The sequence below is a fragment of the Xenopus tropicalis genome, chromosome 6, assembly GCF_000004195.4.
Source record: "Xenopus tropicalis strain Nigerian chromosome 6, UCB_Xtro_10.0, whole genome shotgun sequence".
Taxonomy (NCBI): Eukaryota; Metazoa; Chordata; class Amphibia; order Anura; family Pipidae; genus Xenopus; species Xenopus tropicalis.
Window position 1 is genome coordinate 70964590 of NC_030682.2, and position 18041 is coordinate 70982630.

The 18041-nt window shown below is 36.1% G+C and overlaps 1 protein-coding gene across 3 annotated transcripts in view; it reads right to left on the minus strand.

Moving 5' to 3' along the window:
* The window catches only part of dnah5 (dynein axonemal heavy chain 5), a 251633-nt gene that overhangs the window by 126195 nt on the left and 107397 nt on the right, over positions 1–18041 (minus strand). For 2 of the 3 annotated variants that reach the window (XM_031903686.1, XM_012965451.3), the window contains exons 19-27: positions 8882–9050; positions 7881–8126; positions 7144–7334; positions 6960–7059; positions 5759–5895; positions 4476–4677; positions 3244–3479; positions 2590–2808; positions 829–891 (exon numbers count right to left, since the gene is read on the minus strand). In XM_031903686.1, coding sequence (XP_031759546.1) covers positions 829–891; positions 2590–2808; positions 3244–3479; positions 4476–4677; positions 5759–5895; positions 6960–7059; positions 7144–7334; positions 7881–8126; positions 8882–9050 — 1563 coding nt within the window. Of the gene's footprint in view, positions 1–828; positions 892–2589; positions 2809–3243; positions 3480–4475; positions 4678–5758; positions 5896–6959; positions 7060–7143; positions 7338–7880; positions 8127–8881; positions 9051–18041 lie in introns of all 3 variants that reach the window. The other variant, XM_031903687.1, reaches the window with a different exon arrangement.

The following is an 18041-nucleotide window of genomic DNA, read 5'->3' on the forward strand; positions in this document are numbered from 1 at the left end:
TTTGGAGTAGACAGACAGTTGTGCCTATTCTGTATTCCCCAGAATCTGTTCTTTCCAAAAATGTACAATTTTCTGGGATAAACCTTCTGTTAGTGGAATTTTTGGCCTTGAAATCTGCTTTCTGGAGCAGTGCTTTGGAAATTTGGTAGTGTACTGCTGGGAGTTTTTGACCTATACAAGTGAGAAATCTCCATAAAACTATATATATTTGGTATTGGCACGTTCAGGAGACATGGGACTTTCCAAATCAGTTGTATTTTCGTGCATAAAATAATTTTTGTTTCTAGTATGTGTGTTTATATTATGGAAAATTTGATTTTTTTTTTGCATTTTTAGACATTTAGAAGCCTATATCTTGTTACAGAATTGGAATTACACAAAAATTCTACCATATTTTGAAAGCTTAGGTTGTTCTGAAAAAAAACAATATATTGTTTTCCTGGGTAAACAAAAAGTCCTCCCGAGGAAAGGCCCCTAAAGTGAAACAGTGCAAAATGTTCAAAAACTATCTGGCAATACAAGTTCTGCTTTGACCAAAACAGCTGGCAGTAAAAGGATTAAACCTTGTTATTAAAAAGTAAATATTGTGTTTCAAAGTAAACTTGCTCCAGTGTGTACATCTTTTGAGTATTTGAAGAATAGGTTTTTACGACATTCCCCTGATTTTACATTTTCCTGGATTTTACTCCAAATTTTTTTGGTCCCCTGAAAACAATATGCATATAAAGAAAAACTTTTAAGAATCACCAGAAAATAATCAAGAAAGCAATGTAGAGTAGAATGAATATCAATGAAATAATTTACAGTTTAGGAATGTAAAGGAATTACCTGAAACATGATCAGACGGTCACTAGCTTCTTGTGGAGCAAGGCCAACAATCATTGGTCCATTCTATTGGCAGATTAAAAATAAATAAGTAAATAATAAATCCAGATTTTTAAACCATAGTTTGTTTTTACAATGGTGATGTTATTCTAGTGCCACAATTATTAGATGTATTGTCCCTTGAAGAGAAACTTAAGCCACTTTTGTGAAAGAGTAATTATAAGCAGCTTCCCAATATTCACAAATTAAACATGTTAATGGTTTTAGAATTATTTCTAAATGTACATGCTACTGGAAGAAGTATTTGTCCCCGCTTTTCTATTCTGTGCACTGTTGTTTCACTTCTGACTAGTGAATCATTTCGTCATTGGCGTTGTTTCACGAAACTTTGTGAAAATTTGCCACGGGAAAATTTGCTGCACGTAACAAAAACTTGCTGTGCATCAAATTGGGCATGGTTTATCAGAGCACATTGTTATGGCACCCTGGAAAATGAAGAATATTTCTAGCGCGGCCACCTCAAAAAGGGGACAACAAAACAAAAAGACGTGGGGGACAAAAAAAATCATACGACAAATGTGTTTTGAGAATTTTTTGCCGTTTCGTGAATATTTTTGCCATTTCGCAAATTTTATGGTGAAGCAAAACGGGACAGATTCGCTTATCACTACTTCTGACTTAAACATTGCTTTTGATTACATTTACATGATTTTTTGATGAATGCATTGGAAAGTTCCTTAAAATGACATTTGGTTTGATTAAAAAAAATAATTAACTCTACTATTGAAAATGTTATTCTTGAATCAAAAAATGTATATTTTAGTTGTAATATTGGTGTGTAGGCAGCCATCTAAGTGCATTGTGCCGTTTTCAGATTTAGATTATAACTGCTTTCACTCATTGTTTCTTCTACTTAAATGTAAATGGAGGAGTCCCGAGCCAGACTTGGATTTCTTACTATTGAGTGCTATTCTGATATCTACTGATATTGTTACTTTCCCATTGTTCTGCTGATTAGATGCTGGGGGGGGAAAGGTAGGGGATGATATCACTCCAATTTAGAGCGCAGAAGTAAAGTGTGATTGCGGTTTATCAGAGCACACGGTGTGAAAGTCAAAATTAGATATAAAAATCTGTTTGCATTTTTGAAAAATGAATTTCAATGCAGGATTCTCCTGGAGTAGCTCTACTAAACTAACTGATGCGTTTAAAAAAAAACAAAAAAAAACATGTTTTTCCACGACAGTATTCTTTTAAATAAACTTAGAAAAAATATAGTTCTTTGAGACAATTCCCACTGACTCCTCCAGAAAGTCATCAACATTTACTTGCCTACTTTTTCTTGCAATTTTTTGACATTTCTCTTTAATAAATCTTGACTATTCAAGGTTTCAGAGAATATGTTTGCATGGGTTTGATTTTTTCTGCAAATTGAGAATATACGCAAGCTAGAATTTTGATATATCTGCCACCTAGCATTGTCTAAGGCTGGCTGGCCAAGGCATTATCACCTGCTATAGCCTTTATATTGTATAACCATCCTATTACATGTCAGACAAAATTCTCCACTGGCTGTAATTGAACCATAAGTTTGTTTAAGCCTGTGCATAAAAAACGTGAGTTTCTTAAAAGCGGTTAGGAAAGCAGTTTTGTTAAATATATTTTATCTATATTCACTACATTTAAAAACAATCAATAGCCAAATAGCTAATTAATAGCCATCATTTTGATTCTTAGCTTTAAGTTATAAAAACATTTACTTGCCATTTCATAATCTGAGTAAAACTCAGAACAATCTTGAATAAAAGTCTGTACAGTGCTTATCAGCTCCCCTCTGAAGTTTGGCTGTATAGCCATTAATTCATTTTGCACCTCGTTCCCCCGTACAAGTAGTTTTTCCCAGGTATAGCGAAGTGTGTCTACTTTTTCAGTTTCCTCCTTTGCAACAAGAAGCTCATATTTGTTCAGCATTGCATAGGACTCCTAAAGAAGAAATGTTAAGCTTTATTTAACATACCCAAATTTAAAAAGTTTATGAACAGTTACTGTAAATAGCAAACAAATTAGTGATAATTTACTAGAACACAAAGATCTGTCTTTGTCCTAAAATGTTTACAGTCAATAGTGTATCTCAAGCATACACTATATTCTCCCCTTCTATGCTTTAAACCACAATAGCCCCAATGTAATGACTACTTTCAACAGTGGTGAACTTTACTCCAAGGACCCTTTTGAACCTATCATATACCTGAGTGATGTATGCATTGATCAACCCAAAATGGCCCACTCATCAGTGGTAAGATATTGCAAATATTCTAAAGTAGTGAATATTAGTATATGCTGCCAGTGTTAGGCACATTGAACTGTTCACTGTTTAACTTTTTACAGGGAGTTAAACTTGTTATCGTGTTTAATTACCTCAATGGGCCCCACTTGAAAATCTAATGTGATTTGGTGTTCTCTGATTTCCTTCAGTGCAGCCATAGCTATTCTTATATCATCCAAATCCTTGATCTGTCTGTTTAGCTTCTTGTTAATTTCCTCAATAAATACAAATATGTTTTCCATTTCAGATCTATATTTCTTGTTGCAGTGACGACCTAGGTCAACCATCCAAGCCTTTGTCTCTGACGTCAATGCCAATTTTAGATCAGCTAAAAAAAAATATTTACAATTACAATGTTTACTGATTCGCAATGTTTAGTATATACTTTGCAGTGTAAAAAGGTTTTCTCACTTTTTGTCTACCTTTAACGCCTCCACCGCCAGTAAAATAAGTATGTTACATAAGTTTGCACGTATGTAACTTAAGTTTGCATGTATGTAACATAAGTTTGAATAATATTCCACCTTATTAAAGGGTGTGTCTTCCCAAAGGCATAAATTACCTAGTCTACACATTCATTCTGCCTTGCTGTCTAGAGTTATTATGTTTGCACATGATTCACTGGTTGCACACATTTCAATGCAGCCTGCCAGAAAACCCCTGGGTTTAAACCAGGACCTCCTGGTTACTGGCTGCTCTCCTTAAACGCTGGGCCAGGAGAGCAACCGGAAAACACTCTTCTCTATATATTCTACTTTCCACATGTTTCCCTGGCTATGTTACATCACCCCAGCAGCTGCACATCAAAATATAGAACAATGCCTTAATAAATAATATGCAACCAAAACTTGCTTCATGTTTATATGCAACCAAAACTTGCTCCAAAGCCAGGAATTCAAAAATAAGCCCCTGCTTTAATGTCACTGGGAGCAACATACAAGAGATTGGTGAGCAACATGTTGCTCATAAGTCACTGGTTGGGAATCACTGACATAGAGAAACCAGAGTGGCCTGCATAAAAAAAAAATCAGGTGGAGAATTAAAAAAAAAGAAAAATGAAAGTGATGGAAAGATGGACACAACACAGTACAATTGTGTCCAATTTGTGTTGAAGTTTAAGCACACCTGCCCAAATTTTGATGCATCGCATTATGCATCAATGCATAATTAAGCTGGAATTAGGGTAAAAAAACCTGCTTTCTGGGTAAAATAACAGGCAGATTGCACCTGAAATTTGCACTTAGCAAACTTCATTGGCCCTTGTAAATAAGCCAGCCCTTATGTAGCTTAACAATATTTTAACCAGCCCCCAAAAAAACCTTACCAGTAAACAGAGCAATGATCCCAACACAAATATATTCTGGTTCAGTATTGATTGCCAACTCAAGATCACGGAAGTGGAGGATCTGAGACTCAAATTCTGATAACAAGGGACTGCCAGAAACAAATTTCTCAATAACATTGTCCCTGTCTTTCTGCCATATGTGGTGGTAACTTTTAAACCGCTCCAGAGCAGTCAAAACTTCCTGAAAAAACAAAGAAAATTAAAGTTAATTATTTGTTCGAAGACTGAAAGAATTACTGCAAAAAATGAACAGCTCACATGTTGGTATAGTTTATTACAGGTATAGGATCTGTTATACAGAATGTTTAGGACCTGGTATTTTCCAAATAATCTTAATCACCATATCTTAAGTCATTTTGACATTAAACAACCCACCAATATGAATTTATGCAGCCTAGTTAGAATCAAGTACAAGTTACTATTATAGAAAAGAAGAAAATAATTTTTAAAAATATTTGCTTAAAATGGACTTTATGGGAGATGCTCCCATAAGAGACGCTCCCATAAGTATAAAGACTTTTTTAGACTGACAAAAAGTACGCCAGGCTTAAGCTTCCGAGAAACCACTGGAGTCCTGTGGAAGCTTAGAATAATAGAGGAATAGAGTAGTCAGTGACAGCATGTCCTTGACGCATTTTCATGGGGAAGTTAATCCCATCATTGTTTTCTATTTCACACACTTTCAAGGGGAAGTTAATCCAATTATTGTTTTCTGTTTCCAATATTTTCAAGTTAATCACATAATTGTTTTCCATTTCAGCCAGTTTGTGTGAAACATAGACACATTGCTCCTAAAATGGCTGGTGGAGCACTTCCTGTTTGGGGAAATTAAAGAGGACTCATGGAAATGAACAGCCATGTAAATATCACAAATTTTAACTTTTTTTTTTTCGGTTCAAAAAATTGCATTTTTTGGAAAATATATTCTAAAAAATACCAAGTCAAGTTTTAGTAAATCTCCCTCTAAGTCTACAAAAAAATTATTTAAACATTAAATAAAACCAATAGGATTGTTTTCTTCAAACAAGTATTAATTATATCCTAGTTGGGCAAGGTACTGTTTTATTATTACAAAGAAAAGGAAATCATTTTTAAATATGTAAATTGTTTTATTAAAATGGACTCTTGGAGAAGGCCTTTCAGTAATTTGGAGCTTTCTGGATAATGGGTTTCCAGATAACAGATTTCATACCTGTAGTTACAAGAGATGCCAGCAATGAGTTTATAAAATCCATGCGAAAGTTAAGTTTTGATAGCATTACCTTTTTTGTTGAGTTAATAGATGTACTTAGTACAGAACAAAGTTTAACAATCTCTTTGTTTTCAGAAACATTTTTAAAGTAGTTTTTGTTATGAACAAAAGCAACTGTGCTGATAGATGCCACTTCAGAAATGTTCTCTAAAAGACAAAAATAAAAAATATTCATGTCAAGACTGCCTAAAAGCAACACTACTAGCATAAGCTGTAATATTATTGTGAAAAATACATTAATACATAAATATTATATTGGTCTGTTTATATAAGAAAAAAATAAACTTTTAATTATTTAAGTATATACTCTGTTGTCCCAAAACAAGACTAATGGGCCAAATTGTCCACTTAAAGCAAAATATTTCTGATTCAAAAGGTTTAAAATGTTCACCTTTTTATATTTTTCTGTTAAAAGGTAGTCTGTGTATGAAGGCATTATATATTGTGCACACAAGTACACAAAAAACCTTCATCCCCTGTCACTATGTATAAATATATCTAGGCACACTGAACCTTTGATATTTTTGTACAGAATGGCTTGAATTTGCTTGGTTATGTAGTCAATAAGTATTAAATAAAAAATATAAAGTTGCAATGTTTTGTGCACAATATTTCCGATGCTATTAAAACATAATAAATGCTTGAGTGGAAATGATTAAAAAATAAACCACATTTATAGAAAGGGCACAATATTCCTTTTCCAGTAAAAATTGTACTAAACATAAAGTAGCTGAAATGGCACAAAACCAGTGCCGGGGCAAGCCGCCCTATGCAACCTGGTCAGCTTGGCCCGCCTACCACGCCCCCCTTCCCTGTGCGTGTGCACGACAGACATGCACACGTAAAAAAGAAAAGCAATAAATTTAGGAAGTAATTTAAGAATTGCAGCTTGGTAGTTTCATAATAAAAGGGCATATGCTTTTTTAGAATTCACCAGAATGTTTTCTTTCCAAAAATGTATGGTTTTCTGGGGTAAACCTAAAACCTTATTGGAATTTTTGGCCACTAGTAGCTTGGATATTGGTTTATTTAATGCACCCATGCATTGCATCTACAAGAATAGAGCTTTATTAACTGCAGGGCCACACAGAAATGCCAGTGCTCTCAATCAGGTAACTTAATCCACATACAGAAATAAAAACTGCAAGTAGTGTATCTGAGGATTTATTATTTCAAAGGGCAGAATATTTACATTTAGAATTACAAATTACCATGAGTGCTTCTTCCTCCTGCCTCAACGATGACATCTTCGGAATCACTATCATTACTGTTGCCCCGCATTGCTGTAATTTTTCTTTCAAGTATATTCTTCTAAAAATCAGAGAGCAGACAAAATATTTTATCATCTTTAAAGTTTTATATTATTAAAAATAACATCTTAGAAATCAACCACACCTTTGACATTCTCTCTTTACTCCATTGTCCCACTCCTTTGGAAACGTTAACAATATTTTCCACAGCTTTGTTAAGGGTCTGTTGAACTTCATCAAGTGCAGGAACCATGATTATGTTTGGAATTGCCAGTGTAATATTGGCCTTGAAGATGGGCTGTCCATTTATTTTTTGTTTTGAGATAGCATTTCCATCTACTTTGCATAAAAGAGCACAGTACAGTTTAAAAGAAAAAGTTTTTAAAACAATGTAAGCTTATCCTGATTTTGTATATAACCAAGCAGATGTTTACTTTCATCATTCTAAATGTGCTCATAGACTAAAACTATGCATTGCTAAAATAGCCATTTATTCAAATCAAAATCCAACCTTTGTTGAACAATGTACATCTGTATATCTGTCCAAGATACTGTACAATTTTAGCAGAACAAAAACTGTCTAGGGATTGTATTAATGGTACAGTACATAAGAAAATATCTGGCATTTATTACAGTTGCATTCTTCATAAGGGAGAACTACTAATCAAATGTCAAAACAATTCATACCAGAACCTACAAACATTATTTTAAAACATGTTTACAAGGTCTTCACTGAACATAGAACATACATTTTTGGAAAAAAATGCTAAGTACCAACCACTCTTGGAATTACTTAATTTCTTCAGAATTTCTATTGCCATTAGGTCTGTAAGACTTTTTGTGCAGTTATGTAAAATTAGATGGATTTACACAGTAACGTACCTAAAAAGCTGATCATTGAGGACATTTGAATTCGTTTTCGAATGGTTTCTAAAGTGTTTCGAGTGACTTTTAACAAAGCATCAACATTGCGGTGATTAAAATGAGATAGAAGTTCACAAGCTTCTTCTTCTAGAATTTCCATCATATCTTTCTTCTTCTTTTTAGTTGGAGGTGATGGAGGGCCAATAGTAGCCTGACTGACCACATGAGTAGAGGACACTGTTTGGGATCTTTGTAGACTGACACCTTTAACAATTTATAATGATAAAGAAGCAAACCTTAGTACAGTATTCCTGAACTTACAACAATTTTATCTCTCTAATATTCTGTTCATAAGATTTGGCAGACCATAAAAAAGTCACAGTGTGCAAAGTGCAATTTTGAAAGTAAAATTGTGGCTTGCAGTGGGAATTAGCACCACGAACAGGGTAGCAGTAGCTCCAGAGTTCCCCTTGTGCACTTGTGAGAGATTAATTCAAATTAAATTAGAGAATTTAACTGGCACTATGGCACTTGGTGCAAGGTGTGTTTTGCGTGAACTGCATTGGTTTTTCCCATCCTATAAGTCTTATTACACACAACTGTTGTACTGTGCATGCACATTCTGTAAAATTTTGTTGCCTTTATTATAATGAATAAGACTAGACAGTTTTTCCCTTGCACAATCAAAAATCAATCAATATTATGTTGCACAAAGCCATATTAACTGAAAACTAAAGCTGCTCAGGTAAACTAGAAAAATCCTAAAGTGAAGGTATGTCCTATGTGATAAAACAGATTGGGAAAATCTGGAATTAATTAGTCATTACCTGGGAAAAAGGGGAGGGCTGTGAGTAAACTCCTAGTCCAGGGAGTAGGGACTGTGCTCTTGCAGTTCTTGTTGTCACTGTCTTTTCTTTTAAAAAAGATATTGCCTCTTCTACCATATGCATTAACACCCACTATATATAAAGTAACTTAATTATGCATATTATTTTGTTCTACAGATAATTTTAACTTACCACTAATATCATTAGAGTCCTCCATTATTCGATGTCCAACAAATGATTTAGCATCTTCATCACCGGAATGAATATCCAAATCAAGTAACATATTTATTAATTCATTTGCTGCTTCTTCAACCATACAACTCTTTGCTTGTAATGTCACTGCACCTTTGGCACATAGATCCTAGTAAAAGGGAAAAACAGGGGTCACATATATACTTTGTATTCTTTGTGCACAGTCATTCCATAGTGTTGCTTCTGTTTTCTAAGACATTAACTAGCAAAAAAAAATGTGCTTCAGAAAATTGCTTAATTCATTCATACATGAAAACTTCAAGATATAATTAGAAAACTTTAGAAATCTTTCTGACCTTCAGGACAGGTAAGGCTGATTTTTTTTTTTTTTGCACTTACACACACAACTACATACATTTATACTCACTTACATACATTTACACACACTTGCAGCACACAATTTAGCAGTTTTTATTTTTTTGTTTTTTTTTAATCATTTTTCACACTTATATACACTTATATAACACTCATATACACACTTACACACTATCACACAACTTTTACACATGTACACACATGTATACACAGTTTTTTTTTTGTTGTTTTTTTATTTTTCCCCACTTTGTTTTTAGTTTCTTTTCCCTAAAAACTAGTGTGACTATTGGATCAGATATTCTGACCACTAATTACAAGTCGTGTGACTTATTTGTTGTTTCACTGATTTGCACAAGTTTTATCGCATTTTTATCCCTGTATAAGTGTTCCTAATCTGTTTTTAGCATAGCTTTGCCATGTGTAACATTGGTGTACAAAAATAACTTTACCTATTTTGAATTCATCAGAATGTGTACTTTCCAAATATATAGGGTTTTCTGGGGGTCTCTGTATAGTTAGGGGGTGTTACGGCACATAATATGCTGACTAGTGATAAGTGAATCTGTCCCGTTTCGCCGAAAAATTCTCAAATCTTTCAAAAGATTTGCCTAACGGTGGAAAATTTGCGAAACGGCGAAAATGTCATGTGCCGAAATTGTCGCCTGCGGCTATTCTTTTGTCGTGAAGCTATTCTTTTGTTGCCTGCGGCTATTCTTTGTCAACCGCGAAACGTCCGTTTCGCGAAACAATCCGCCAATGGCAAAATGCGGAAATTCGCTGCAAATCCATGCCTGGTGAAACAATTCACCCATCACTAATGCTGACAGGGGGGTCTGTAAGCAAAAGTTGATTTGGCAGGCGAGAAATCCACATGTGCTATTTTCATTTTTGAGTCAGTACATACTGCATACTTTGGTATATCTATGCATATTGGGCATCAAACTGTTCAGTAGACCTTAGGTGTTCCTATTTGGGGTGATTTACCTTTGTATGCAGGAAATTGTGTGAGATAAATGCGGCAAACTGCAACATTTTTATGCGATTTTCTGAAATGTCATAAAAACCAATAATTTAGGAAAGCGTTGCAGATAGGTACTTTGGTGTAGGAAGGACTCTTTACCCTTGTTGGATCTGTCAGAATGTGAACTTTCCAAAAATACAGGTCCTTTTCAAAAAATTAGCATATTGTGATAAAGTTCATTATTTTCTGTAATGTACTGATAAACATTAGACTTTCATATATTTTAGATTCATTACACACAACTGAAGTAGTTCAAGCCTTTTCTTGTTTTAATATTGATGATTGTGGCATACAGCTCATGAAAACCCAAAATTCCTATCTCAAAAAATTAGCATATTTCATCCGCCCAATAAAAAAAAAGTGTTTTTAATACAAAAAAAGTCAACCTTCAAATAATTATGTTCAGTTATGCACTCAATACTTGGTCGGGAATCCTTTTGCAGAAATGACTGCTTCAATGTGGCGTGGCATGGAGGCAATCAGCCTGTGGCACTGCTCAGGTGTTATGGAGGCCCAGGATGCTTCAATAGCGGCCTTAAGCTCATCCAGAGTGTTGGGTCTTGTGTCTCTCAACTTTCTCTTCACAATATCCCACAGATTCTCTATGGGGTTCAGGTCAGGAGAGTTGGCAGGCCAATTGAGCACAGTAATACCATGGTCAGTAAACCATTTACCAGTGGTTTTGGCACTGTGAGCAGGTGCCAGGTCGTGCTGAAAAATGAAATCTTCATCTCCATAAAGCTTTTCAGCAGATGGAAGCATGAAGTGCTCCAAAATCTCCTGATAGCTAGCTGCATTGACCCTGCCCTTGATAAAACACAGTGGACCAACACCAGCAGCTGACATGGCACCCCAGACCATCACTGACTGTGGGTACTTGACACTGGACTTCAGGCATTTTGGCATTTCCCTCTCCCCAGTCTTCCTCCAGACTCTGGCACCTTGATTTCCGAATGACATACTTTGGACCACTGAGCAACAGTCCAGTGCTGCTTCTCTGTAGCCCAGGTCAGGCGCTTCTGCCGCTGTTTCTGGTTCAAAAGTGGCTTGACCTGGGGAATGCAGCACCTGTAGCCCATTTCCTGCACGCGCCTGTACACGGTGGCTCTGGATGTTTCTACTCCAGACTCAGTCCACTGCTTCCGCAGGTCCCCCAAGGTCAGGAATCGGTCCTTCTCCACAATCTTCCTCAGGGCCCAGTCACCTCTTCTCGTTGTGCAGCATTTTCTGCCACACTTTTTCCTTCCCACAGACTTCCCACTGAGGTGCCTTGATACAGCACTCTGGGAACAGCCTATTTGTTCAGAAATTTCTTTCTGTGTCTTACCCTCTTGCTTGAGGGTGTCAATGATGGCCTTCTGGACAGCAGTCAGGTCGGCAGTCTTACCCATGATTGCGGTTTTGAGTAATGAACCAGGCTGGGAGTTTTTAAAAGCCTCAGGAATCTTTTGCAGGTTTTTAGAGTTAATTTGTTGATTCAGATGATTAGGTTAATAGCTCATTTAGAGAACCTTTTCATGATATGCTAATTTTTTGAGATAGGAATTTTGGGTTTTCATGAGCTGTATGCCACAATCATCAATATTAAAACAAGAAAAGGCTTGAACTACTTCAGTTGTGTGTAATGAATCTAAAATATATGAAAGTCTAATGTTTATCAGTACATTACAGAAAATAATGAACTTTATCACAATATGCTAATTTTTTGAAAAGGACCTGTATATGGTTTTCTGGGGTGTTTTATCTTGGTACCTAACACTAAGGGGCACATTTCCTAATCCACAAACGCTCCGAAGGCGTCCGAATGCGTTTTTTCGTAATGATCAGTATTTTTGCGACTTTTTTGTTGCCGTCATGACTTTTTCGTATTTTCCCCGACTTTTCGCCACCTTACCGAAATTTTCGGATTGAACGAAAGAACGTTCGTTGTGCAACGAACATTCTTTCGTGCGCAAGTGCACTGATCGAGCCCATGCAGACATGCACTGAAGGATGAAAGTCAGAAAGGTTTTCGATCGTTCAATACGAAAAATTCACAACGAAAAGTCGTGAAAAATACGAAAAAGTCGCGACGGCGACGAAAAAGTTTCGTTTCCAATACGAATTTTTGCCGTCCGGGATTCGGATTCGAGGATTAGTAAATATGCCCCTTAGTGGGAGATAAGATGCTGTAAAGTGGAAGCTTTGAGGAGATTTTTGGAAATGTTATCATATTTGCCAACTTTAGGAATGCTTTACAGCTTGATACTTTGGAGTAGAAAGACACGGGTACCCATTTTAGAATCGGGGGAATATGTACTTTCCAAAAATATATGACTTTCTGGGGTGAGCGTACATTTTATTAGCTTTATCCCACATAAAATGACGTAAATGTGTTGATTTTGCTGGAGCTGAAATGACAGAAATGATTGATCATATGGGGGTATGTTCACATTGGGGCCCCTACATGCCACATACTTAGGTAAACCTTAGGTAAACTTAGGTAAACCTAAATATTGGGCATCAAACTGTTCAGTGGACCCCTGGCGTTCATATTTTGGGTGTTTTATTTGGTTACTTTATGACCTGTAGGAGATAAGATACTATAGACTGGAAGCTTTGAAGCGATTTTTTAAAAAGTTCACAAATTTTGATAAAAACCAATAACTTTAGAAAAGCATTGCGACTTGATAGTTTGGAGTAGACAGACAGTTGTGCCTATTCTGGATTCCCCTGTATCTGTTCTTTCTGCAGCTTTCTAAAGCAGTGCTTTGGAAATGTGGTAGTGTACGGCTGGGAGTTTTTGACCTATACAAGTGAGAAATCTCCATAAAACTATATATATTTGGTATTGGTACGTTCAGGAGATAAGGGACTTTCCAAATCAGTTGTATATTCGTGCATAAAATAATTTTTGTTTCTAGTATGTGTGTTTACAGTATAACCCCGAATTTACGTCCCCGGATTATACGTTTTCCCGCCATTTCCGCCATTTTATTGTGGTCCCACCAATTTGTATTAATTCTTATGGGCTCTCTTCCCGGGATTTACGTTTATATTTCCCGCATTTTGCGCTTTTTTTCACGTTTCTCTTCCTAGTAAATCGCTTCTTTAATGGTTAAAAAGGGCACTTACTTTCTAAACTAAAGTTTCTCCAGGGGTCCTCTGTGTCAGTGTCCTGTGGCAATGGGTTGGCAATGGTGAACGCTCTTGGGGTGGGGGGAAGGGGTCCTCAGTGGTAGAGATGTAGCGAACTGTTCGCCAGCGAACTAATTCGCACGAAAATCGGGTGTTCGCAAGTTCGCGAACTTTTAGCGATGTTCGCAATTTTGGGTTCGCCTTAGCTGGAGCCAAATTTTGACCTCTCACCCCAGAGCCAGCAGATACATGGCAGCCAATCAGGCAGCTCTCCCTCCTGGACCACCCCCGGACCACTCCCTTCCATATATAGACTGAAGCCCAGCAGCCATTTTACATTCTGCCTGTGTGTGCTTAATGAGTTAGTATAGGGAGAGAGCTGTGCAGGGGTTTGAGGGACAGTTTAGGTAGCTTTGCTGACTAGTAATCTACTTTCTACTGCTCTGTATGTAGCTGCTGGGGACAGCTGTCCTACTGATCTCATCTGCTGTAACCCAATAGTCCTTGTAAAATCAGTTTATTACACAAGTTTAGAAATGTAGTGTGATTTCTGCCCTTTACAGCACAAAACGCAACGTTGTGTCAACAACGTATTTTTCAGAGAAATTTTTGCCCTTGATCCCCCTCCTGCATGCCACTGTCCAGGTCGTGGCACCCTTTAAACAACTTTAAAATCAGTTTTCTGGGCAGAAATGGCTTTTCTAGGTTTTAAAGTTCACCTTCCCATTGAAGTCTATGGGGTTCGCAAAGTTCGCAAAAGTTCGCACTTTTTGGCAGAAGTTCGCAAATGGGTTCGCGAACTTTTTTTGTGAGGTTCGCTACATCTCTACTTGGTGGCAATGGGGTGTCAGTGGTGAAAGCTCTTGGGGGGGGAAGGGTTCCTCTGTGTCAGTGTCCTATGGCAATGAGGTGGCAATGGTGAACGCTCTTGGGGTGAGGGGGGGGAAGGGTTCCTCTGTGTCAGTGTCCTGTGGCAATGGGGTGTCAGTGGTGAACGCTCTTGGGGTGGGGGGGGGAAAGGGGTCCTCTGTGTCAGTGTCCTCTGGCAATGGGGTGTCAGTGGTGAACGCTCTTGGGGTGGGGGGAAGGGGTCCTCTGTGTTAGTGTCCTGTGGCAATGGGGTGTCAGTGGTGAAGTACTTTGCAATACTGTACTACTATACAATGTACTGTATGTTTAAACTTGAAATAAATCAGTAAAGTAACTATGTTGCAAATAAAAAATGGTTCCTGTACTTATTTCCTTTAAATAGCTTACATTTATGTGTCTTTAACACATTTCCCTGATTTTACATTTTCCCTGATTTTACATCTTTTTTCCATGGTCCCTTGAAAAACGTAAAATGGGGGTTCTACTGTATATTAATTTGAATTTTTTTTTTTTCATTTTTAGACATATAGAAGCCTATTCTTGTTACAGAATTGGAATTACACAAAAATTCTACCATATTTTGAAAGCTTAGGTTGTCCTGAAAAAAACAATATATTGTTTTCCTGGGTAAACGAAAAGTCACCCGAGGAAAGGCCCCTAAAGTGAAATAGTGCAACAACAGCATTTTTATGGCAGCAATTCTTCCCATCCAAGAAATTATTAAGGGCTTCAATGTAATTATTTCATCTTTAAAAGCTTGCATCAATGGGAGAAAATTAATATTAAACAATTTTTCTGGATGTTTTGTTAATTTTATACCCAGATAAGAAATATAATCTTTCCGGACACCAGTATCTCTTATTTTCTGAGCTATTACCAAGTTAAAAATCAATGGGGAGGGGGGTATCCTTATCCTTGAATCCTTAAATCTATAAATCTTCTAGTATTATCAGGGGATTGCCTGCCTTTAACAAAGCCCACTTGGTCACTATTCAAGACCTCAGTTAGAATATCTTGGAACCTATTTGAAAATTTTTTTGAATAAAATTTAAAATCACAGTTTAGTAAAGAAATTGATCTATAATTTAGTATCTTTGTTGGGTCTTTCCCTTCTTTTGGTATAATTGTTATTGTAGCCTGTACCATTTCTTTGGGAAAATGGCCTCCTGATAGTATAGTCTTAAACAATTCTGTTAATTTTGGGACTAGTAATTTTGCAAATACCTTGTAATATAATACTGGTAAACCACCTGGTCCAGGTGTTTTTAAAGACGTTTTTATGGCATCATCTATTTCTTTTTGAGAAATTGGTGAATTTAAGATATTTATTTGTTCTGCAGTCAAATGAGGTAGATTCATTTCTGACAAATATTTATCTATGCTTTGAGGATTGGGTTGAATTATCCTCTTTTAAATTATAGAGCCGTAAGTAATATTGAGTGCTTCTGCAATATCTAAGGGGTTAGATAAAATTTTACCATTATCAAGTTTTATCCCTCTTATTTTAGATTTAACTTGTCTAGCTTTTAAATATTTGGCCATTAAATCTGTCGATTTATTTGCTTTGTAGTAATAAGCAGTTTCTTCATATGAAATTCAAAATTAGATAAGTCCAATTTATGGTGTTTATACCGTAAGGACTGAATTTCTTTGCATCTTGTTTTAGTAGGATTAATTTTATTTTGAGATTCTAATTGAGCCAGATTGTTTTCCAATATTAATCTTTCCATTTTATTTTTTTTCTTATAATAGGATGCTTTTTGAATGAAAATCCCTCTTATTGTTGCTTTGTGGACACACCATTGAGTATTCATAGAAGTATCATTAGATGAATTAAGTTCAAAATATTCTTGTAGACATTTAGAATAAAACTCTTTGTATTTTACATTACTCAATAAAGCCTCATTTAGTCTCCATGTACTTGTTGGAATATTTTTTGTCGGTTAATTAATATTTATAGATACCAGAGTGTGATCTGACCACGTTATGGTACCTATGGCAGCTTTCTTTAAGTGTTGGAGCAGTATTTTATCTACTAAAAATAATCAATTCTTGAATACATTTCACGAGGATGAGAGTAAAATGTATTTTGTTTGTTTTTAAGGTACACTTGTTCAGTGTATGGTAGATTCTGCTGCTGGCTATAGTTACTATAGTAACTGTGTTTTGTCTCATACTCCTAATATATATTCCAAGGTATTCATTTATGCAATTTAATTCAACAGACACTTTGTCTGTACCCTAGTTTAGCTGAAGTATAGTTCAATGGTTCATATATCAATTTCATTAACTACGAAAATCATGAAATTCAATACTAGTTCAAACAAAAACATGGAATAAAAGAGTGATTACTTAACTACTGAACCTGGGATTAATTAAATTTCAGAGAAGACAATCCTCCTTTCACAAGAAAATAAGTAATGATTTAGTATATAAAAGTCAGTGTAATCTAAGAACTCTTAGAACAGGTCATTGATAAAACAGTAAGGGGCGTATTTTAATTACTCTACAATTAAACTTAGTTTGACATACCTAAATCAGAAGTTCATGTTAAAGAGGAAAGCAAAAAGAAAATGAATACAAAGTATTTTGTTCTTATGGGCCTTAGTCATGAACCAAACAAATGGAACAAAATGTAAAAAACTCCCCGTTTCTGTTTGGATAATTAAGCAGACCTGTTTAACCCCATTATATCCCTTTTTACAACATGAGTTCAATAAATAGAATAGTTCTCCTGAATACTAAACTTTTGCTCATCTCTGCACTAGTGGTCCAACTAACTATCACGCAAGAACCAAACATGCAGCAGCTTCAGATTCCCTGTTTGACCGGTTTAGCTTAGAAAATAACAAAAAACATAGATAATGTTGTTAATATGTAATTATTTTAAAAATTATGTAAAAATCTTGTTTATTTATGTTGCCTCACTCAAACACATAACAGGTCTGTCTTTTCCACTTTGTAGATATATATTCTAACAAATACGTTTACATAGTTTTACATAGTTTACCTTTAACAGCCAGGTAACACAGCAGACAGGTAACAAAGCAGGTAAACTGTTACTTTTACATTCTTCTACCTCACACACAGCAACTCCCAGTGCACACAGCACATACCAGTGCCTTTTGTGTAGTGATGAGCGAATCTGTCCTGTTTCGCTTCGCCAAAAAACTGTGTGAAAATTTGGAAAATGGCCAAAAATTTGCAAAACACGGCTACCATGCAACTTTTTTTGACGTGTGTGACTTTTTTTTAATGTGACAACAACTTTTTGACACGACTGCAACTTTTTTGACATAACCTTTTTGACACAACTTTTCATCACTCACAATTTTTTTTTGTGGCAAAAATCCACCAATGGTGAAATGCTAAATTTTTTCGCAAATCCATGCTTGCCAAAAATTTCGCTCATCACTACTTCATCACTACTTTTGGGTTGTAATGCCTGCTAAACACTTATTTACATGCAATGTTTAGATGACATTGAACACTATGTTAGCAGCTCTCTCAGTTGCTGTGTAAAGACTAACTTTTTGTGGTTTTAACCCTTCTACTGCCAACGGCGTACATCGTTGCAGAAAAAGGCCAATGACATGCGTTGTACGTTGTTTGGCAGATAAAGATTTTTAGAGATGACTGCCCCCTGGGCAACGAGCCAGGGGGGCTGTCATGTCGGTCTTGTAACGCGATCGTCGCAGGAGTGACCCCAAGCAACAGACGCATCGCTTCTGCTGCTTGTTCCTGCTTCCTCCTTCCCCTCCTCCTGACCACTGACTT